The sequence below is a fragment of the Garra rufa genome, chromosome 1, assembly GCF_049309525.1.
Source record: "Garra rufa chromosome 1, GarRuf1.0, whole genome shotgun sequence".
Taxonomy (NCBI): Eukaryota; Metazoa; Chordata; class Actinopteri; order Cypriniformes; family Cyprinidae; genus Garra; species Garra rufa.
Genome location: NC_133361.1, coordinates 27,744,011 through 27,768,576, shown reverse-complemented (window position 1 = coordinate 27,768,576; position 24,566 = coordinate 27,744,011). Strand labels below are relative to the sequence as shown.

General features: G+C 40.0%; 1 protein-coding gene across 7 annotated transcripts; it reads right to left on the bottom strand.

Annotated features, from left to right (window-relative positions):
* Positions 1-1,097: 1,097 nt before the first annotated feature.
* elavl3 (ELAV like neuron-specific RNA binding protein 3) lies at positions 1,098-19,363 on the bottom strand. Of its 7 annotated transcripts, none has more exons than XM_073838386.1 (7): positions 19,003-19,363; positions 13,381-13,597; positions 12,835-12,938; positions 9,481-9,634; positions 7,961-8,189; positions 6,588-6,626; positions 1,098-5,985 (listed from the first exon to the last, which is right to left on the bottom strand). In XM_073838386.1, exons 1-7 carry the CDS (start codon positions 19,009-19,011, stop codon positions 5,637-5,639), a joined length of 1,101 nt encoding a protein of 366 aa, XP_073694487.1. In that variant the 5' UTR covers positions 19,012-19,363; the 3' UTR covers positions 1,098-5,636. The 7 variants fall into 7 exon arrangements, with proteins under 7 accessions (XP_073694487.1, XP_073694505.1, XP_073694495.1 ...); XM_073838404.1 differs by having other exon boundaries at positions 1,098-5,964; XM_073838394.1 differs by having other exon boundaries at positions 7,961-8,186.
* Positions 19,364-24,566: the final 5,203 nt, after the last annotated feature.

Genomic DNA, 24,566 nt, shown 5'->3' with positions numbered 1-24,566 from the left:
ACAAGAAGTGATGGAATGTGTACTTAGCCATTTTCAAGAATCGGCTAAAAACACATCTCTTCATATTCTTCATCTTCATCTATTCTAATTCTATTCTTTATTAAAAAATAAAAAACGTGCTCTTTTAGACTTATACTCTATTCCTTTACTTACTGCTTGCTTCTATGTTCTTTTTGAATGCTATCTCTCTGTTTTTAGGCATCTAACACTAGCTTCCTTTTTTTCATTCTATCTATTTTCTTTTTATTTATTATATAATTAAATAGGCTAAATGAGACTTGTCATAGCACTTGCATGTTATTGCTCTTTTCTTGATTTTGATTGCTTCCATTGTCCTCTTTTGTAAGTCACTTTGGATAAAAGAATCTGCTAAATATATAAATGTAAATGGACAACTTTAAAGGTGATTTTCTCAGTATTTAGATTTTTTTGCACCCTCAGCTTCCAGATTTTCAAATAGTTGTATCTTGGGCAAATATTGGCCTATCCTAATAACCCAAACATCAATGGAAAGCTTATTTATTCAACTGTTTTCAGCTGAAAATCTCAATTTAAAAAAAAAAACCTGACCCTTATGACTGGTTTTGTGCTCCAGGCTCACAAATGTGTAATGTAATGGATTACTTTACTTAACTACCGTATTTGTCATGGACGACAATTTGTAAGTTATCTAGTATGCACTATTTAATGTACGGTGTAGTGTATGAATTTTCTGAAGTTATTTTTTAATCCAGCATCAGAGTTTAATACCCTCTTCTCTCTCAGCTGCATAAGGATGACTGCAACTATTAATTAAGTTCATTCATTAAGTCTGGCTTTTTCTGTTCAGACTATTTGGTGTGAACACTGCTGACACTATTTATACTACAAAATGGCTTTGAGTAGTGCATAATTACACATCTTTACTGTAGGAAGTGTACAGCCAAAAATGCCATTGGCTAGTTGACTAACTGAGGTTAATGTTTTACACACTAGACTATGAACTTTAGCATTATCTGTTGCTTACTGAAATTGTAAACCTTACTGATGGTGATTGAGTCCTGAATAAATGCACCCCTCAATCCCCCCCAAACAAAAAACAGGCACAAGGAAAACACTGAGATTCATATCTTTTATTTTTTTCTGGCATGTAAAGTACAAATAATTAAACAATTCCATGAAAAAGTCCTCAAGCGTCTTCAGCTGAAATCCCAGTAATAAATATCCTAAACTAAACTGAAAGGTTTTATTATTTTTTTCCCCTTTGTTATGTGTTTGTCTTTGTTTGTTCGTGTTTGGAAGTATGAGATTTTTATTCGTGACACACAGACACTGAGATCAGGAGTTCTGCTTTTGATCTTTTTTATTATTATTATGTATTGTTCATTTGTTTTCTTCTGTTATTGTTCTGTTATTCCTGGAAAATGTTTTCAGAAGAACGTTGCTAAGTAACTCTGTGTCCCTCCTAAATTAATTGACACAAAATACAACTGGTTGAGAAACAGAGTGACCACTGACCCCTTTATCTAGCTCAGCGCCTCGCCTGGCCCGTCTCCCCCGCTGCGCTTTCTTCGCCCACGTCCGCTAATCGTTGCGCTCTAGCCCTCCCACTGGCTGTTTTATTTTCTAGACGGCAGTGGGTGAGAGGTTTTTGGCGAGGGACGCTGAGCCTAAGGCCTCGCCGCGGGTCCAGACCGCAGTCCGGACCGCGCCTCGGACCCGAACCCCCCCTTGCCCCAGGCCTCGCCCCGGGCCCTGACTCGCTATGGGGTTCTGAACGTGGTTGGAAAAACAAGACTGTGATTAGATTAAATAATCAAAAGGTTTTCATTTAACAAGACAAACAAAACACAGGCATTAAAGGCATAACATCTAGCACACAGCATGTATGTTTATACACTTCAATTAGTTTAATATAGCAGTGCATTCTTTGCCTATGGAGAACTTTTCCAAATTGTAATTCTAAAGCAGTTTACTTCTCTTTTTTTTTTTTTTTTTTTTGTTTTTTTATTTATTTTTTTAATCTATTTGTTCCCTTTAAAGAAAAACAAAAAGGTGTAACCACATTTTGGCAAAATGAAAAGTATTTAAACTTGCAAATATAATGAAATAAACCATAAATATACACAAAACATACTTTCATACGAGGCAATAATAATAATCATAATAATGATAATAAATAGTTTTTAAGTTAACAATAAGTTAAAACTACAAGCTTAAAGTCGCCCAAATAATACAAGTTCATTGGCGCTATATTGATTTTTTTTTTTCAGTTTAAATTATTTATGTTGCAACAAAAGCTACCACAGACTTTTACAAACACAATTAAACACATTTTGATTGAAAAGAAATAATACTAACTAATTCTAAAACCTGCATACACTGTAAGAACAGCAACTAATTATAAATAATGGAAACGAAGATAAGAAACCGTACCCAATAAAAGGAACCGAAACGAAATATTCGACCCACGTGTGTCCTCTATGGCAACATCAACAACACAAATACGCTAAGTTAACGTGTGATTCTGATATGTAAAGTAACTCAATAAATTACAGGAAAAATGATATTCTGAAATCAACATGGGCTAAAACCGATGATATTTTAGACAGTATTCCATTCACGGTCTTTTAGAATTGCTCTTTTCTCGTACCATAGACGGCTGTTTGTTTTAGCTTGCATGGTCAGAGCACTAATAAGGGGGCGGAGGAAGGGATAATGGACATTTTTAGAGACCAGAGCTCTTGGTGCTTGTTTGATTCTTCTAATGAATCTGTTAGTTAACACTTTTTTTTCCATTTTGTTGTTGTTCGTTACATTTGATCCTTTCACTATTCTGCAAACCATTTCAGTGTGACGTTTAATTTCTTTTTTAAAAAATATATATATCTTTTGTTCTCAGTCAATATAAAAACAAAGCACATTGCACTTACTGTTCCATAGGAAAGTTTTTTTTTTTGTCTTTTTTTAATGATTATTATTGTAGTTGCTCAAGCGGTGCAGTATGTTTGTTTCCTGCCATTGTCCTTGGCTCTCTGAGGGGATGGGGGAGTGGTGTAGCTAAAGGGTTCGTTGGGACGCTCGACGCTAAAACCTCCCTACGGTCACCAGGCGCACTACAGGGTTGCCCTGGTCACTCGCTCATTTTAGAGGACGGACCTATCTTTACGTCTACGATTTTTCACGTCACCACCGATGAGTTCCAGGATGAGTTGAGTTAGCGTTAGCGTTAGCGAAAGAAAAATGTGTCGCGACGTTAATGTGGCGTAAGCGGAGAGGGGTTAGATCAAGGTGTATCACAGTTTTGATACGATGGGAATGCTGTGGAGGGCTTAGAGACACTTTGATATGTTTGTGTGTGTAAGTATACGTGTGTGTGTGTATATGTGTGTGCGGTCACATTTTTCCTAAATGTTTCGGACTGACTTTTTTCCCTTCATCAGTGACAAAGCTAAGATCCCTTGGTTGGTTAGTGCTTGTGCAAAGGAGCAAAATTAGGTGTCGATGATATGACGGTGGAATACAGAAGATATGTGGAGCAGAAATCAAATTTTAAAAAACGAAAAAACCTAGACAGTACAATGATAGACATTTGCTTGTTATGTTGAAAGTATAATTCACTATGGATTCTTTGCGAGAATTGATTACATTGATAAGTGCAGCTACATTACATTAATTTTCCACTTTTTTGGTGCACTGAACATGCTGAAGCGTTAAGGTGATTCTTCGTTTTCGTTTTCACCGATACAAGATGAAATGCTCTGGGTGTTTGAGGTGACGCCGTTTCGCGCTTCACTGCACCGTCATTGAAGCAACGCTTGATTTTTTACATCACTTTAGAGAAACCGTTAACGTCGTTTTATCCTGCATAATGCATACATGTACCTGTCTGCTGATTCTTTTTTTTAAATGTTTCGTATGTTTCTCTTTTTTTTTTTTGTATTTTTGAAAATGAAATGGTTTCACTGCATGTAAGTCTTAGTCCCCAACCCTCTGATCCCCTCCCTTACACCGCAAACTGGCCCTCTTTCCCCAAAGTTGAAAACTCTGAAAATAAAAGCCATGCGGTGTGTCCAAAGATTTCCACGATTTAAGAATCTGTAAAAATGTTGCACAAGGTCTTGTGTTTTTCTCGTAGATATAAAAATATATTAATCTCTAATGTAATCCTTTCAAAGAGATCATTGTCCTCTTTGGCTAACACAGCGTTATTTAGAAAAGCAAAATGTCACTTGATTTGAACACACATTTACATCTTTCAGTTCTTTTCTTCATCTAATGTGAAGTTTTGCGATTTTACAGCAACGTCTCTCCCCATGGAACAGTTTCGTTTGTTTGATCGCAGGGCTGTGGACAGCTTGGGCATTGTCTTTAATGTATCTAGGGAATTTGTTTTCAAGATATTCATTTTTGTGTAGCTTGTGTGGCTGCGACTTGCTTTAAAGGGTCTTGAGGACACAAACTTTGATGTCTGATATGTAGCTGTTTAGAAACCTAGGGGCGGCTAAAACCGGTTTGGGAAAGCGAATTATAATGCGATTCTGTTTAGTGAATGGAGCATTCTGACACACAGCCTACTCCCGAGCCATTCAAACCTGTTTAAAATGATCTAATATGGTTCTGGATTCCGCAGTCGGCCTTCGTAATTGGTTTGAAAGACTTTCAAAAGAATTCCAAATGCCATCACCATGGGAACACTGTCGAAATGCCCCTAGTTACACAGACAACTGCATGTGGTGGAATCAATTCTAAATTCTAACTATAAAACTCAGAGTGGAAAGATACGAGGAGATTCTAGGTCGCCATGTTTCGCTACGCCCTCCGGCGGAGGGGCGAATGTGCATGTGCGTGTGTGTTGGTGTGTGTGTGTGCGAGTGTCTCGGTGATGAACGTCGTCTTTCGGTGTGCTGAGGTGATTGTGATGACCCCCGGGTGACCTCTCGATTTTTGACTACCATCCACACAGTTTGTTCAGTGGCTGTTGGGTTGGAGCTCGAGTAAGGTGTGTAAGGTTGCAACCTAATGTAGAGCCAGGAAACCGTAATCAAAGTTCTAGAAAATGCTTACATATTTGGCTATTATAACCACCTTAAATGTTGAATATATAGTTATATCATCATATATATAAGAGAACACTGTTTTAATCATTTTTCTCTAAAAAATCACTGATTCAAAATGCCCAAGTGTAAAAAAGTGACTGCATCCTCTGAAGCCAGACAGGAGAGTTACCGGGGCAAGATATCGGGTAAATTGCACATATTTGATTTACTTCTTCTTCTTTTTTTCTTTTTTTTTTTTTTGTTCGTTCGTTGACCAGTTCTCTTAGTTTGCCTGAATTAAATTAAATCTCTGCAGACATTCTCTGTCACATTCATTAGACTGTCCCTCCTCACGGATTTCCCCAGCCCCGTCTCACAACTCTGCTAATTCAATACAGGCAAATGTTGGGAAGGACTAGCATGTTGTGTAAAGAGAAAAGAAAAACGACTCTACTCATGTGTTTTTGTTCGAAACAACTAAACATGTGTGTGTGTGTGTGTGTGTGTGTTGAAATGTGTGTTAGAGAGAGACTCTGTCCAGGCCCATGTAGAGTGAATGTACAGGGAGCTCAGTAGCTCCCCCTGCATGTTAAAGAGCAGTAGTGACTAGGCCTTCCTTCAAGCCTTGTGCTGCTTGCTGGTCTTGAAGGAGACCTGCAGCACGCGGTCGCCCAGGCGGTAGCCGTTCAGGCTGGCGATAGCCATGGCCGCCTCGTCGTAGTTGGTCATGGTGACAAAGCCAAAGCCCTTACATTTGTTGGTGGTGAAGTCGCGGATGACCTTGACGTTTGTGACGGCGCCGAACGGCCCGAAGAGCTGCCACAGGACGCTTTCGTCAGCTTCGGGGGACAGGTTGTAGACGAAGATGCACCAGCCTGCTCCGGTGGGCCCGGTCAGGTTGACCCCGGCTAGACTGGTCATGCTGTCAATGGTTATGGGGGAGAATCTGGGGAGGAAAGAAGGAGAGCTACCATGGGTGTCATTCTGAAGTTCGGCACAGAGTGCCTCTCATTACCACTTTTTTTTTGTCTCTTTGTGGACCGGACTCACTCGATCTCCACAGCCTTAAGTAGGTAAGAAAACGAGCAGCTATCGTATTAACTAGGGTGATCAAACCAACTAGTCCCTGTTAAAAACAGAGTTCACAATGTCCAACAAAACCACGATACTTAGCAAAACAGAAACCTAGAGAGGGATGAAGGCAAATCAGAAACAAATCAACGTAAAATTGGAACGAACAGAGGAGACGCAAACGGAATCTTGTATGTCCATGCTGGTGGAAAAAAGACATTAAAGCAACCAAAACTGAGAAAAAAAATAATAATGTTAGTTCAATACAGAAATACATACAAATCAGTTCGATCAAGGAATTAACCAAAAGAACAAAAAGGTTCAACAAAGCCATGCCAGAATGTCCTGCTGTGAGCTACGCCAATCTAGTGAAACGGTGCTAAATCAAATCAAATCTCTAATGGTAATGCTTAAGTCAGCAGGTGGTATTCCGGGCACTTTGTTTGAGCTTGTTTAGGCATGGATGCTTTTGAAAGGACACCTTTTTTTGGAAATTACCTCTTGACTCCGTAGCTGGCGTTTAGTAAATTGTCGAGTCTGCAATGCAAGAGGGAGAGTGACGGAGGTGAAGATATTAGTTGCAAGATCCAACAACCAGAGCAAAGCGTTTTCATGCAGCCGCTTTAGCCACCAGGGGGAGCTCTTTACTGGCCGCCGTGTCCACCAATCGGCAGTCGGCGGCTCTGACGCAGTGCTTACAGAGCCCTCAGCCGATGGATTGGGAGTACTGCTGTGAATGCTCGTGACTGATTCACATGCAGTGTTTTATCTCTAAACTGGGCGGTTCTTTAACGCACCGCCTGGCTTGGGCCCATCGAGATTTGTCAAAATCCCCCTGATGGCGTGAACGCGCTGCGGTTTAAAGGAAAACCGGCAGAGGAAGAGTAGGGAATGGTAGGGGTGAGGGCTGCAGGCATGGGCGTAAATTTCATTTAACAGTAGGGGGGGACAGTAAATATAAAATTTCTCATGAGCAATTTTGGAAGGGGACGCAAAATAATACAGTCAAATTGTACTTATAAAGATACACAACAATAAAAACTAAAACTAAAAAAAGGTTTACAATTTTATTTATAGTGAGGTTTGTTCGGACGTAACACAGTGCTCATTTTGTAAATGCACAGCTAAATGAAACGCCACACACTCGCGACGAGCGGGTCTCGAACCCGGGTCTCCGGCACGGGAGGCGGACGCGCTAACAAAAGGGCTAAAGGCTGAACCTACTGATAACGCTCGCTAGTTTATCTCTTGACATCAGGGAAGTGAGGTATACCTGCAACATTCTAATTGTGGCCGTTAATGTTAAGTTAACATTATGCCAAGTCGTCACAAATAAAACAATGCATGGGAAACGGCTTTGGCGTCTTGCATTGCATTATGCAACAAGCTATGGTAAACAAGCTAACCTTAACTAGATAAGTAATGTTTTAATTGCTAATATAGCAGATTGATGGAAAATTACATCGGTAATCAGCATCTTTGCCGCAACTAATTTATGAATGAGTCTGCATCAACTACATTAAAGAGAATCGCTTTATTTAAAGTTAATGAAATACCCTATTTACTGGAGTTCAGCATTAATTGAGCCGCAGCCACACACCTGACTCGTGTTATGTGTGTAAAGCAGGCAGTGGGCCAAACCACTGTAAGGAAGGGGAGGGGGAACTCAACTGTTTCTAAATGCATTTTTTGCGGGGGTTTTTTTCTACTTACACGAGTAGGTATACATACATATATTTTTCACAATAGAGAGTGCGATTTTTTTTAAATAATTTTTTTAGAGGGGGGGGGGACAACCCTCGGATGGGGGGGGACATGTCCCCCCCGTCCCCCCCGGGATTTACGCCCATGGCTGCAGGTGGGAGCAGTACCTGAAACGCTGAGTCTGGTGGTGCAGAGGGCCGGTGAAGCGGCGAGCAGCTGTCTGGTAAAGCTGGGTAAGCAGGGCCTGTCCTGTCTTTTGACTGGGGTTGTTGGCGAACTTCACGGTGATGGGCTCGGCGGCGCCCAACGGCTTTTGACCGTTCAGGCCTTTGATGGCCTCCTCAGCCTCATTTCTCTTGTCGAACCGAATGAATCCTACCCCGCGCGATATACCTGCTCCGGACAGAAAGCGACGCAATGTTAGCACCGTCAATCAATGTGGTCACAGGGTTGAACTAGGTTATATACTTTAGTACTTTATAATCCAAAGTTATAACTGTTTTCAATGCAAACCATTTTATTTCTATTCTATGACGTATCTCTTATATACTCAATGAAAATTTTAAGTGCAAGTAATTTAATTAATTTTATGGGCGGGATTTGATTTTATGCATTGGAAATGTGGCTTTTGGTTAACATATGTTATTTATATCAACAAAAAGGATAATTGTTTTTTTGACATTTAGATTTTTTTTTAATGCACAGATGAATAATGAATCATATTTAGATTTCAATAAGCATATTTTTAAGTGGGATTGTGCTGTTTTAATTTTATCTGCCTTGTATTCATTTGATTCATTTATTCCTTTTATCTCTAAAAGATTTGAGGTTTTGCTTTGAGGTTTTTGTTTATCTTTTTATTTATTTATGTAGAATTGTGCAGCACTTTGAGTCACTTTTTTTATTATTTGACAGTAAGATCAGGAACCAGGATTATTATAGTTTACTAAAACTAAAAGATAAAAAATTGTTACTTGAAATAAACTATAAAAATCTAAAATATGAAAAACTTATGATTTTCATTTAGTTTAACTTAACACATTAAATTAAAATACTATATATATATATATATATATATATGACCCTGGGCCACAAAACCAGTCATAAGTAGCATGGGTATATTTGTAGCAATAGCCAATAATACATTGTATGCGTTATCGATTTTTCTTTTATGCTAAAAATCATTAGGATGTTAAGTAAAGATCATGTTCCATAAAGATATTTTGTAAATTTCCTACCGTAAATATATCAAAACCTAAACTTAAGAACTTCTTTGGACAACTTTAAAAGCGATTTTCTCAATATTTTGTTTTTTTGCACCCTCAGATTCCAGATATTCAAATAGTTGTATTTCGGCTAAATATTGTCCTAAGCTTATTTATTCAGCTTTTGGATGATGTATAAATCTCAATCTCAAAAAAATGAACCCTTATGACTGGTTTTGTGGTCCAGGGTCACGTATATATAAAATATTACTAAAACTATTACTGAAATGAAATGAATTAAAAATATTATCAAAATAACACTGGTATCTACATTAAGTATCTACAAATGGGGTGAATTTTGTTTTTAAATATTGACTGTGGAGCATACAGCTTATTTTTTGCGTCACATCCAGAGCTTTAATTAGATTTTTAATCCTCCCCCAGGGTGCCTACGCTGTTTGTGGAAGTGAGGTAACGTTTACCTGTGACCTGGTCTACCAGGATGCGTGAGGTGATGATCCTTCCATACTGGGAAAACAACTGCTCCATGTCTTTCTGACTCATGGTTTTGGGCAGGCCGCTCACGTACAGGTTGGCATCGCGTATGGAAGCTGAGCTTGGTCTGGCATAGGACACCTACGTTGCGCGCACACACAAAACAAGGAGCTGCAGTTTAGGATTTCTTTTAATAGAAATATTAAGAAGAACGCATCAAGACAGCTGTGACAGTCCTAAAACTCCCAGCAGTGCAAACTTTCAAGTGTAGTCGAAGCGGATATGTCACAGCACTGCCACGCTCAAAGGCGAGACATCCGCCCACTCTCTCTCATCCCTCCTTCCTTGAAATCCACGTCTCTTACGCACACTTCACTCGAACCAAACCCGGTTCCCTTATTAAACGCCACTTCAGCTTGACTGTGCTCCTGACAGCAGCAACACGAACCCACTCTCACATTCACACTTCCCCCCCAGATGCATCGACACCCTCCGCGCCGATTCGAGACCAGCTCCCTCAGGGAGTCGTGAGGAAAATTTGATATCATGGGCTGTTATTCTAGCCGGTGATTTTCCACAAGACAGCAGCATTTAGAAACCTGTTCCGCTTTGGGACGTGTCATGTAATATCAAGTCCAATTAGACGTTTGTTTTGACGTTCAAATATTCATCTCATTTTGAGATTCCCTTCCGTAATTCCTAAAAATCCCCCACCGAGCCGCCTTGGTCGTATTTGAGATGCGAACAGATTTTTCTCATAAAATATGTATATTTATGAGTTTCTGGTTGAAAGGGACTGACTTTGATTGATTGGTGTCAGTGTGTGCGCATGTGGTTTTTTGAGATAAAGAGATTGGCCCCCTCCTTCGCCTCCATCTCTCCTTTGTCTTCGCTCTCAAGGGGAAACTGCTCCTCTGGCAACCGGCGAACCAAGTAAACAGATTACAAGATGTCCAGCGTCCCTGACAACACCCTAATGCACGTCCTCACAAAATACCCCATGAAGAAACAAAACCAAAAGCAAATCAAATAAAAAGCTCAATACTAATTCATGCTAATGCAAATGTGGCACCCTTCTATTCAGCAGTATTACACATACAATTAACACTTATCGTTTATACATGAACATGTTTTATTATTAATTATTTTTTAAGGATCTATAATTGATTTAACTTTGTATTGCATATATAATGCTTACTTAATATTTTCCAAACAAATTATATTGCCATGTAATCTTAGTCTTAGTTTTAAATGTGTATTGTTTAATTTCATTTTATTTTATTGCCATGTAATTTTAGTCTTTTCAAATTTGTATTATTTAATTTTCTTCATAATTGATTTACCTTTATATTGCATATATAATATATAATTAATATTTTTCAAACAAATTATATTACCATGTAATCTTAGTTTTTTCAAATTTGTATTATGTTACATATTTTTTATATTTTGGATCTATAATTGATTTACCTTTTATATTTCAAATAATATACTTTTAAACCAAATTATATTGGCATGTAATTTGAGTCTTTTTACATTTTTTTATTATTTAATTTTTTATTTTATTTTAGATCTATAACTGATTTACCTTTATATAATGTATATATAATATATACTCAATATTTTTCAAACAAATAATATTGCCATGTAACCCATGTCTTTTAAAATATGTATTATTTCATTGTTTTTTTTATTTTTTATTTTGATTTACCTTTATATTGCATATATAATACATACTAAATATTTTTCAAACAAATTATATTACCATGTAGTCTTTTTACAAATTCTCTTTTTTTACTTATTCACTAATATACTTTTTGCTAAACATTTACTAAACATTTATAGAGCCATATAGCCTTATACTCTTTTACCAATATCTTTTTCACTGGCTTTTACATATATAACTTATAATTTACATAAATCATAAATGGGCAAGAAACTGACTGTAACATTTTTTTTTTATCAATAATGGGCTCTATAACAAAGCATTTGTTTCATTTTACACCACACATTGGCATATTTGAATCTGTTGACCTTTATGTAAGCGATTACAGCACAAAAAAAATCGTAATCTTGTTTTTATCACAAACAGTGATAACAGAGAGTCTATTTTAAATGTGTCCAAGCCATTTGACGACGCCCAACCAAGTTATAGCATGTTTCACCATCAGACCTTGGCAGAATGATGTGTTTTTCCACCATATGTGTGTTTGCGTCTTGCAGGCCAGTATGACTAAGCAGCGGTATTGTTGAGGTAGGGGTGTAATTGTGCAGCGAGTGGGTGAGTGTGCAGCAGAGACTGGAGGGGGGTGGGGGGGAGATGTATTGGAGGGATGGGACGCTGCCCCATAATTAACCCTCTCCCTGTCTCTCCCACAGTACAGATGGTGCCTGCAGCCCATATGGCCCCTAATCCTGTCATTGGCATTCGGCTCCTTCCTAGCCTTTGCTCCCCGGCTCCCTCCCTCGCTCACGCCCTCCCTCCCATCCTCGCCATCGGCTCTCTACCTTTCTAACAATGGCGTATTGACATGGAAAATATGACATTTGCCCAGCTTAAGGATTTGAGGGCAGTGGGCACACGAACGTTGAATGTCAGTGGCAAAGCTGTGGCTGAACAAACAAGACGATTAGGACAATAGCAGTCGGACTTTGTGTTGTTTAAATAACTACACCAATTTCAAATTAGACTGCACTCTATAAAAATAAAGGTTCTTTATTGTCAACAGTGGTTCTATGAAGAACCTTGAACATCCATGGAACCTTTCAAATGCAGAAAAGATTCTTTAGATTTTTCAATCAAAATGGTTCTTTTAGGAACTGTATACTGAAAGGTTCTTTGGGAAACCAAAAATGGTTCTTCTATGGCATCGCTGCAAAAACAACCTTTTGGCATTTTTATTTAAGAGTGTACATGCAAACACACACCAAGTCTGCTTAGGGAAGCTGCTTAACTCCTGAATCTTGCTTCGGCTTTGATGTGTGGTGATCAGGTGGACTGTTTAATCTCGCATTCAGAAGCCCAGGCAGACCTTTTTCCCCACCCCAAAACCTAGCTAAAATGGGGACAAAGAAGGCCCTAATTAGCCAAGATTGGAGGCAGATGGGGCTCTCCGCGTTGACCTCCGAGCCTCACATTGTGTCTCCCTAATTACATTTCCATCACAATCACCTCTGAACACAACCCTTTGCTTTCTGACCTCCACTTTCTCTTTTCTTTCGCTCCTTTTGTCCTCCTCCCCCTGCCCCTCCCATTCTCCTCCCCTCCTGCTGTCACGTCTGTCTCGGCCTCTGCTTTATTTTCCTACTTCCTCCCCATCGAGTGATTGAAGGCTTCTTACCTTGATTGTTTTGGTCTGGAGTTTGAGACCGTTGAGCGTGTTGATGGCCTTGTCGGCATCGTTGGGATCCACGTAGTTGACGAAGCCATAGCCCAAACTCTGGCCTGCAATAGTATGAACGAGAACGCATTGGAAAATGTGACCCTGGACAAAACCTACAAAACTATTCTTAAGTAGCACAGGTATATCTGTAGCAATAGCCAAAAATACATTGCATGTGTCAAAATGATCGATTTTTCTTTTATGCCAAAAATCATCAGGGTATTAGTTAAAGATCTTGTTCCTTGTAGATATTTTGTACATTTCCTACCGTAAATATATCAAAACTTCATTTTTGATTAGTAATATCTATTCCTAACAACTTAATTTGGACAACTTTACAGGCAATTTTCTCAGTATTTAGATTTTTTGCACTCGAGATTTTCAAATAGGTGTATCTCAGCCAAATGTTGTCCTATCCCACTGGTTTTGTGGTCTAGGGTCACAAATGCTGCTTTGATGCTAATTTTCACTACCAATTTGAGACCACTTCGAGAAACCGCATACCTGTGATCTTGTCTCTGACTAGTTTGCAGGACTCGATTTCTCCGATACTGCCGAAGAGGCTCTTGAACTCCTCCTGGGTCATGTTCTGCGGAAGGTAGTTGACGATCAGGTTGGTTTTGCTGTCGTCCGTGGCACCGTTAGTGCTAATGACGGGGCCGTTAGGCAGGCTGGTTCCGCTCGGACCATTGGACACCTGAGTTTCCATGGTGCTAATTATCTGCAGGTGAGAAAAGGACAAAGTATGCATAATTTAAGGGGCATAATGCTTGCCATCCTGGTTGAGAGGTTAAAAATCAATGCGTTTGAGCAGTAGAGGGCTGGAGGAGAACAATATCCCACCTCCCACCCTGCTCTGACCTCCTCCCTCACTTCAACTCTCCACAGCCCCTGGCCCTGCAGATGTCACAGTCCTTTCACTCTTTCCCAGCCCCCTTTATGCCATCCAGGGTCAAGCGGTGTTACATCACTAGCCTCCGAGAGGATACACTCTTAAAAATAAAGGTTCTTTAATGGGATCAATGGTTCTGTGAAGTACCTCGAACATCCATGGAACCTTTCAAATGCAGAAAAGTTTCTTTAAAGTACTGTTCACTGAGGTTCTTTGGGGAACCTTCATTTTTAAGAGTGTATTTGCTACCACTAAATGAGCAGATGAGAAGATGTCGTTGGCACCTTGTTTATGTGAAATGCGTGAGAGCGTGTGTGCGTGTGTCTGGGTCTTCGGTTCATCCGTGTTGCTGTGGAGCACAGCGTGATGCTTAATTTGGCCTATGGGGGATTTACAAATAGCAGATGTATGCAGGTTGTAGATGCCACTTCAGTCTTTAACGGTCCCTTTTTGTCACAGTACCATAAGCGATATGTCGTTTTTATCTTTTTTTGTTGCTATTTTTCTGGCTGCCACTCTCCAGAATTTATAAATTGGCCTGTGCAATGTATGTTCATGTATTAGTCATCCTTAGTTGACTGAAAGCAATCTTTCCCCATAACGGCCCCTGGGGTGGAACAGGGTGTCTCACCAACTTAATTAACAATGCGTCCGTGATCCTTTTGTTGGAGTCCCACGATCAACAGGCAGAGCCACAAGTGTTCCTCTTCATTTTTAGGATTGAAATTAATTTTTAGACCTTTCTAGGAAAGCAAACGGAATTTGTTTGATATCTAATTAAGGGTTTTATTTAAAAATGTACAGGTGAATTTCTAGTAATGTGGGAAGTCTGTTCCTTTGTTCTCCCCTCAGCATTGCCTCTTCCTCTCATCTCTCTGTAACGCTCTGTCTCTTCAGTGGAATGATTTATTCTTGCCTTGAGCCTTACCTCTAACCAGGTTGCCCAGGTAACAGCAGCCTGACGACTGCTGCTATTGGCTGGCTTCTTGACTTTTAGCGAAGCTCGCATGCATGTGTGCATGTTCAAGAACTGGCGCTCGGGTGAAATCACTTTTTGTCTTGCATTAATAAAATAAGCTTTCGGGGCAGCCAGAATTTATATCTCAGGCAAATTGACACTGACAAGGAGAAAGCTGAGCGAGGCGAGTTATTAAACCACAGCAAACATGGATCTAGGCAAAGCTGACTGGGGTTTCCAAGAAAAGGGTGTTTGTTTGATCACAAGTGCAGATAAAATGCCATCTTTTTGCTCATAGCCTTCATAGTCTTTAGAATGTAAACCTACTCAAACAGGCGCTGCCCATGCGTTGACACAAACAGAGTGAGTCTTGACACAAAGTGACAGGATCAGGGCAAATGTGATTCGTGAACTGAAGTAAACCTCCCTATGGCAAGCCAGCCATCCTCAGCGACAAATGTAGCGAGTTACACAACGCGCCAGGCCACACGGACTGACACGTACACTATCTTACAGCCCAGATACTGAGGTAGAGGTAGAGGTGGAAGAGCACTTCATCCCAAAATACATGACTCACAGAGACAGGCCAGAGACTGCTTAGTGCTTGCTGAGTTTCTTTCCACTGCGCTGCTTAAACATCATACACCTTATCAACTATCCCTGAATTTAAGAGATTAAAAATAGTCCTTACAAAACAAAGCGTGGCCACTGAGCAGGCTTTGACGTTCCCGTCCCAGCCTGTACTTTTCTATTTCTGGGAGAGTTCTCCCTCAATTTTTAATGCACTGCATCAGCATCGCCTACACAAGGACCCAGACTCGCACGCAAACAAGAGCCCTGCATCTCATACGCAAAGCCTATTACCTTCCCACCAGCGTGCTGATAAGGATAAATGACTGCACAGATTCCTCTTAGTGAGTCTGTAATTAGAGTCTGCTGAAATGACCGTCAAGCCTTGTCAAACAGACAGGATTTTTTTTTTTTTTTTGGACCACAAAACCAGTCTTAAGTAGCATGGGTATATTTGTAGCAAATGCCAAAAATCATTAGGATATTAAGTAAAGGTCATGTTCAATGAACATTTTGTAGGTTTTCTACTGTAAATATATCAAAACTTAATTTTTGATTAGTAATATGCATTGCTAAGATCTTAATTTGGACAACTTTAAAGGTGATTTTCTCAGTATTTTTTTGCACACTCAAGATTACAGATTTTCAAATAGGTGCTTATTTAGAAAGCGTGTCCATTCAGCTTTCAGATGATTTATAAATCTCAATTTCAGATGGACCCTTATGACTGGTTTTGTGGTTCAGGGTCACAAATGTGGTTTAACTGCCGCATTTTTGTTCTTAACAGACATATTGAGTGTAATAAATTAAAATGATTTACAGTCTTAAATACATTAAGCCAGAGAATGCGTTTTAAAAGAACAGCCCTGAAAGCAGCATGAGATAAAAAGCGATCTGACTGTGAAGACTATCGGCTCACGTCACTTCCTTAATGTCCCTGTGCAGTGAGGGAGCCATTTTCTTAAAATAAACACACAGTCTCGCACAAGATCCGGCGAGGTAAACAAATAAAGCATAAGGCTGATCTAATCTGTAGCTGTATGTAACATGTCAACATCAATTTTCAGACAGCCAGGGTAGCGATTCCCAGCATAATCGGTGAACGTTCGGCTACAGAAAATGAATCTGACGGCTAATGTAGACTTTAATTTTATCATTTGTAATTCATAAACGTACGCGTCTGGACGGGCCTCCTTGACTGAAATGTGAACGCTGGATTGCCAATAGGCCGTTTCAGTAACAGATTACAGGATTATCCTAAACAAAAGGCATTAGCCACACTCTCACTGCAGCTTAAGGGATCACAGTGGCAGCTGTAAAACAACAGGACACAAGTCAAAACTGAACGGATAAACCCTTTTCTTTGTTACTTATTTTTGTCGGTGAATTGGGTTAATTTCACTCGTGAAATCGTTGATTTATCACGCGAATGCACAAGTCTCTCTTATATTTCCTCAAGTAGCGTTATTTTGTTTGAAAAATAATTCATATGCTATTTTGAAATGATTACAATTTTTCAAGAACGCCAGAACTGGAAGAAAAGGCGCAAGCCCGGTGTTCCTGTTTGGTCGCTATCCAGAGTGCTGAATTCGGGAGTGGCTCAACATGGACAACTACACCTACAAAATTATCCTTGGTGCCGCGGGCTCCGTTTTATCAAGTGGGCATTTAAGCTCTCGATGTCGCCTTTATAAATAAACATGTTTACGAATCGCTTAAAATCGTTATCCTCTCGTCCTTTGATTGGACAAGTGCGCGTGTGCTCTGTGGGCATTCACAAATCCGAGCTCCTTTTTGCTGAATAAACGTATTGACACAAGCGAACAAAAGAGCCACCCGTTCCTCCTCTACAGAGACCATGGCAGCACTATGAATATTAATGTAAACAGTAGCGCTTTGTGTCGAGGCCAGAGGCTGCGGGACTCTCCGGGAACAATGAACATTTGCAACTGTCTTCACTTTTACTCTATTCCACAAGAAAATGTAATATTAAAACAATAAACAACATAAATGTAGATTTTAATTATAAAGCCATCGAAGAAATGCCTCTAGCTGATGTGTTTCCTCTTTATAAAAACGATTCTGTTCTATTCTAGTTAATTGATATTTAATTAAATAGCCTCGCTGTAATATTTGTCAGTTATTTTGATATTTCAATTTCTGCACTGTACCTGTTCAAATTAATAACCGTTCAAATTCAAATATGACTAGGCCTGGTGATGCTATAACGTGCGTAACGGCCTTGACAGAATACAAATACTATCAAACGTATTTTTTTAAACGCGTCTTTTTTTTAATTGACCAAACTCGTTATTAACGATTAACGGGAAGCTCTTGTGTTTCGACGGTTGTGTTGTGTTGTGTATCGTTGTGATGTCCTTGTCCTTGAATTGTGTACGCGCCTGGAGAAGGTTATCTGACTCAACGGTTTTATGTGCTTGGCACTGCGGTAGAGGCTTGTGCTCACGGAGGACTGCGGAACAACATGCTGAAGGGCCCGTCATTCATTCATTCATCACACCGTCTATTCAGACTTTCGAGTCGTTTTGTATCGCCTTTTGTTTTAGGTCACTAAAACCAGCCAGGCACACGAATATAAATATAAATCTAGATCTAAATATATACAGGCTAATTATTTGTAAGGGAACAACTTAAACACAAAATGTTTAGCTGACAAAGGTTTTTAGCTAAAATTAGTTATTACAAAACGAGTCTAGCAATTACCATAACGGTTATCTTGACAATACGCTTCACGTAGAGCAGGCCTGCAGAATTAAACGTCATTAATGTATTTCAAATACACGTTTGTATTCAAACAAGCTGTTTTGTTATTGTTTCCACACAGAAAAATCTACGTGAAGACGGTGATTCTGTGTGCGTGCCATCGCTGTCTTCTTTTAGAGAAGACACGCCCAAAACCTTTCCCTCAAGGCCTTTGTATTCCCCTCACATTGCTTATTTACGCTCTCGTTGTCTTTTTATTTTTGGAGAGGAGAGGAAAAAGCGCGAGAAATCGCCGCTTCTGTACATGACATTTCGGCTTTTCCTCGCATTATCGCCCTCGCCTTCGGAATTTCATCCTGCCTGATTGAATCCAAACCAACGGATGCATAATATCTCCCCTCCCCCCCTCCCTGAGTGACTCGACCCTTTTCTTTGCCTTGGCTCTCGATGGGCTCTCAGCCTCCGAGGCATCGTGTTTTGTCTCCGAGATTCAGTCTGGAGCATCCTTCCTGAGCGAGGCAGGCAGGCATGTGCCCTCTTACGCCCTTCTTCTGCCTCCGCCGCACCTCAGCTATTTCTGAGGAAATTCCTCAGCGCTCTTTGTTAATAATGGCTAATTATCGGCTGAATGCGTTTAATTAGCGGATGTTGGAATAAATGTATGTTGCGAAAGGGTTTTACGTAGCACGTATTACGATTTATGACGAGCCGCTCGTACGGCAGGAGAAAGCAATGTTTTGATTCGGCTCAGAAAACGATGCTCGGCTGTATCGCATTACTTCTACCCTGGGCTAATCGTTAATCTTGTTTACGGAATCCGCGATTAGATGTGGCAGTATGTTTGACCAAATCCTGTGTGTATGTTTTGGTTAGCTTGCTTTTTAAATACCCTCTGTTCTAAGAAGGTTCAGTTGATTTTGTGGCAATGCTGTTATTGTTTAGTATTTTTCATGAGATAGACCCAAATAAAATGTATACGTACAGTAACCATTCTTGATGTACAAAGATGATAGAGATCTAGGTCCTTCAATTCGCAGGTCTTCAGGCCGTCTCGCAGAATGGCTCGAGAATGGCAAATGTCGGTCTCCCAAACGAAAAGAAAAAAAAAGAAAAAGGAAAAACGACAGTCTTCGGCAAGGAAAGCTCAGCCCGTGCGATTGTAGGTTTCCTCAGCAGTGTGAAAATGAGGAGAAGGGGGTTTTCTTCAGGATGATGATGAGAGAGAGATTTCTCTCCGTGTGGCGTGGGCGATGGTTCAGAAAAAAAGAGAAGCAGTGATCCCCAGTAGGGTGTGTCCAGGGGAGGGTGTTGTGGTTCTGCTGTTGTGTGTGTATTTCCCAGCTCCTCGCAGGCTCCTTCTGTGCCTCTGCTGCAATGTTCTTCTTTTATGTGTCCTTCTGGCTGGCAGAGCTTGCTGCTGATTGGCTAATTGTGCAGGGAGGGTACTACATGGCAGCCATTGCAATGCGCTCCTCTCCCATTATCCCCTTCAGGAGAGATCACCGAGAGCCCCCCGTCCCTCCACCCCCCACCATCTCTCCACTCTTCCTTTTGCCCTCCCTTTCTTCCTGCCCCCCCCCCCCCCAACACACATGCAGAGCTGAGTGAATAGAGCTCCACCTGCACTCCGAACAGATGGGTGCAGAAAAAGACAGGAGCCATGCTTTCTCCTTCCCTTTACCCCTCACTCGCTCAGTTTTTTCCTTTCTTGATTATTTGTCCTCGCAGCGCAGCTCAAATTCCATCTTCTCAGTCTGACGCGGTGCATTTCGAAGAACGCCGTGAATGAGTCTGGCGTTTTTTCAATACTGCAAATGCAGAATAGCTGTGTGAAGGTCATAACACGGCCCACTTAACCATTGCTATATTATGATGAATGTTACATAATCACACAAAGACTTGTGTTTGCAATGAATTAAGACATCATTTTGGTTGTCAGTGTTATATAGATGTCATGCATTGTTGGACATAATGTCTGGCGACACCTAAAATGTCTGCTTGTTGGTGCTGATATTAAACATCGACATACACTGATTGCAGCTCCCTTCCCCCCCATTTCCAGTCTCAGGGAGTGGGTAGAGCTCACTGAGACAGGCTGTTTGGTCTCATCTATAATGCATCTCCTGCCCCAGGACTTGATGTGTGACAAATGACCTATTTCTGCACAGACCCCCACAGGGCCTTGACCTGAGGGAGCGCGCTCGCTATATCTCTGTTACGCGGATGTCGTTGGCACTTTCATTGGTGCGAGTTTCCGACGGGTGAAGTTGGAGGAGAGGATGTAGGCTTATGGAAATATACGCTTAGCTGGCGAGGTGTGAGGGGGATGTCGTTCCCACTAGAGGATGTGTTTATTTTAGTCTGTTTGTGAGACCGCGGGTCGCTGGAACTCACCTACATCCGCATCGGCCTTGGGTGACCTTGTGGAAGTCGAGCGGTGTTGTGTGTGTGCGCTCGTCTTTGGCAGAAGTTCTCTGTGATTATGCAGATTGTAGACAGTTACAGCGCAGGTATCAGGCATCAGGAGTCAGAAAGGTACCGAGTGGGTGGTATTGTCGTTGGCGGGCAAATGCGCCGTAATGCAGATCAGAAAAACAGCATTTTCTCGACGTGTCTACTCTGAGTAATATACACAATTATATATATTTGGGCTGATGAGTTCTTGGGAAATCATTGGAGATGGGCGAGTGGGCAGATGTGCACAAACTCGTTAACCTTTTGATCATCTCGAGCGCCGGTTGTTGTGCGTTTGTGGGTTACGGGTTAACAGTGAAGGCCAAGCGTTGTTCAATAATCTTGACTCAATCGGGTGCTCTGGAATGGATGGTGTCGCAGCTGCGACCAATATTATTTAAGTATCATTTTGAAGTACAGTTGAGGTCAAAAGTTTACACCCCCCTTTCAGAATCTGCAAGATGTTAATTATTTACCAAAATAAGAGGGATCATAGAAAATGCATGTTATTGTTTATTTAGTACTGAATAATATATTTCACAAAAAAAAGTTTACATAGTCCACAAAAGAAAAAAATAGTTGAATTTATAAAAACTTCCATCTTTCAGAAGTTTATATATGTTTGATTCTTAATACTGTGTTGTTACCTGTGTTTTTTTTTTTTTTTTTTTTGTAGTGATAGTTGTTCATGAGTCCCTTGTTTGTCCTGCCACCTGTTCTTCAGAAAAATCCATCAGGTCCCACAAATTCTTTGGTTTTCCAGCATTTTTATGTATTTGAACCCTTTCCAACAATGACTGTATGATTTTGAGATCTGTCTTTTTACACAGAGGACAACTGAGGGATTCATATGCAACTATTACAGAAGGTTCAAACGCTCACTGATGCTCCAGAAGGAAAAACTATGCATTAAGAGCCGGGGTGAAAACTTTTGAACAGAATGATGTATACATTTTTCTTATTTTGTCTAAACATCATATATTTTTTTTTTTTTATTTAGTAATGCCTCATGGGACTCATGAACAGCTATCACTAAACAAAAACACAGCTGTGGATCATTCAGGTAACAACAGTCTTAAGAATCAAGGGCATGTAAACAGGGTAATTTTTATAAATGTAACTTATTATTATTTTCTTGTGGTCTATATGTAAACATTTATTTTCTGAGATATTTTATTGAGATCAGAACTAAATAAAAATAGCATGCATTTTGTATGATCCCTCTTATTTTGGTAAAATAATTAACATTTTGCAGATTCTAAAAGGGGCATGTATACTTTTGACCTCAACTGTAGTTTTTATTTTTATATTTTCGGTTTCATTTTAATTTCAAAATGACTTCGAGTCTCATTGACTAGTAAACAAAAATACCAACATAGGCTCATTGGAAATAAGTGCCTCTGTATACATTTCTGAAATAAACATACCAATATGTACAAATCACTGCAGTTTACAGTTGAAATGAACACTAGAGGTAGTAAAACTCCGACAATTTCTTTTCACACAAAGTATGATTTACAGGTACAGATTTTTTTAATAAAGCCTCATTTTTACACAATTACTTGTAGAATATTATGTTATGACTTAAACAATTTTAACATCCTGCAAGATTTGAAAACTGATACTTTTTAACGTTGTCGTCACATTTATAGCTTAATATACACAAGTTTTCTAATTCAGTAGGTTTTCAGTAATAAGCTCGGGTATGAACCCTGTGAAACTATGGTTCAACAAAACATCTCAAATCCACATAGGGAAGTTAAAATAGTACGGCTGCATCAGCAAATCCATTTTTATATTACTTTTGCTGTTGGGTATGTTTAGGGTTGGGTTTGGTTTGGGGGATATTTCCAACACAATAGAGCATTAACCGTTAGCAACACTCCTCTGATATTTTAATTCTGAACAGCCGTGTTACGTACCTCTATCAGCGTAATAAAAACACAGCAATATGTGCCTATACCAATGCAATAAAAACATGCCACGGTCACGTATTGATCGTGCGTTTTACCGTCACTCTGGACATTTTACTTTGAAACTGCCACAAATTGTGCAGTATGTAATTATGGTGTTGCAGAAATGTATGTAGAGGCAAGCATTTTCATGAGCATGGGTTGAAAAATACTATGTAGCTCAACTGACTTTTTGCAAAAACCCGCCCCTCTTCATTACTGTTGTTATTTACCACAAGCCACACATCATGTTCTCACATAGTGAAAAATACATTGCGGAGCAAAGAGGAAACTGAAACACACCGACAGATAAAACAGAGCAGGTTACTTTTGGTACAGAACAAGTCTCGGCTTTCAAATTTTGTCATTTTGTAAGAAATTCCAACAATAAAGATGCAGAATCTTGAGTACGAATCCCGTGAAAAACATGACTCACGATAAAAAAGCTGAAAGATCGAAAAACAAGCTAAAACGGCATGCCTGCGTTTCCGTTTTTAGTGCAGATGGTACGTAAATTTAAAACATCAGGAGCTTTAGAGTTAGAGCGCCACTCCATGGACATTTCAAGTCAGAGCTGTGGTGGCACATACAAAACCAACAACACATAAAACGTCACTATATGTACGTTCATCTGTCAAACATTTGCCACTCAGTGGACATTTCACATTGAATATGTGATGAAACTTTCAGTTCTTGCTCCTCTCGGTTCTTGTCCCGCATCTCTACCCCAGTCAGATTGTGAGTGTGGGCCCTGTCTGATATTTTACATAATTGCCTTACATAAGTAGCCAGCTCAGCTCAGAGCTTGGATGATATTAGTGGCGATGAATATTGCATGAGGAAGGCACTCGTTAAGCGTTAATAAGAGGATAGAGATGGGCCCCGCTGTCAGTCCGTCTTAACCCCGCCCACTCGGCTCTGTCAAGTTGCGACCGCGCGAGGGGGGGGAAAGGCTTTTCCATTATAGGTGCGGGTGTTGTTTTCTGCTTTGTGAGCTGAATAAAAGCAGCACTTGTGGCACAAAGAGCCCAGGTCTGTTAGCTGCCTACGGTTCCACGCGCACCCCGTTCACACTTAGCGTGAATAAACCGGCTTAATTGCGGAGGCTCATTAGGGGTCTTCGCTGGCAGCGGGGCAGCTGAATCCAGCCTGTGGGTAAGAGGGCATCTGAAGCACCTATTCACCACCCTGATTCAGAGGATCAAGCATGGCAGTTGCTTGAAGCTCTTTCAGTAATTTTCACTGATGATTTTTAATGTTCAGGAGCCCCTCCAGAAGAGCCGATTAAGAGACTGGCGCTTTTGTCCCCCGTGGCATTACAGCATAAGAGACTTTAAGGCTCTCTTTTGCTCTTTCAATGATCATTGATTTTAGTCACTTTTTTATGGCCATCCAAATGTGGCTGTTGCTGGTGGAGGAAACAGGCGACTATGCACTTGTGTGTGTGTGTGTTTTATCTAATAACTCAAAAATGTCTGTTTTACATTTGCAAATTGTGGATTTACATTTATGGGAAGAAAGCATGTTATGATCGCACTGAATCTACTTAGCACCAGCGCAGGAGATATGATTGTGTGAAACAGATGTGTTCCATTGCTACAGCTAGTGTTATTCCGCTTATTATGGTCTGAGGTAACGGATTAGAATGGCTCTAATGTCTGTGTTAAAGACGATTTTCTCCTGGATTTGTATTTTCAGTTGGCAGTATTTTAAAATAGCTTCTATAAAGCTCCATACCTTAAAATGTCTTCATTACCATATACAAATGAAAATACATATGTACACTGCAAAACATTATACTGTACACCATCCATTTCCATTTTGTATGGTCATAAATAGGCTTTAGTTTTCGCTTTCTGGATCTGTGTTTTTAAAGTAATTTCAGTGGAAATATTTGTATATGATTTCATTTAAATATAATGTGAAACATTATGTTACTACATTGAAAGGTGCAAATTAAAATAAATAGACAATGTACAAATTTAATAAATATATATTAATATTGCTACCATGCCATACTAGCTGAGGGATATTAATGCACAAAATAGACGGACGGATGGACGGATGGATAGAAAATAAATATGTATTCTTAAATAAATTTGTATTGTTTTAACCATGATAGTACAAATTAAAATAAATA

Coding starts and splice junctions, on each gene's coding strand:
- elavl3 (XM_073838386.1), bottom strand. Junction 8,190..9,480: donor CCTGGTAGACCAGGTCACAG/GTAAACGTTACC, acceptor TTCTGTCCGGAG/CAGGTATATCGCGCGGGGTA. Junction 6,627..7,960: donor CACCAGACTCAGCGTTTCAG/GTACTGCTCCCA, acceptor CTTGCATTGCAG/ACTCGACAATTTACTAAACG.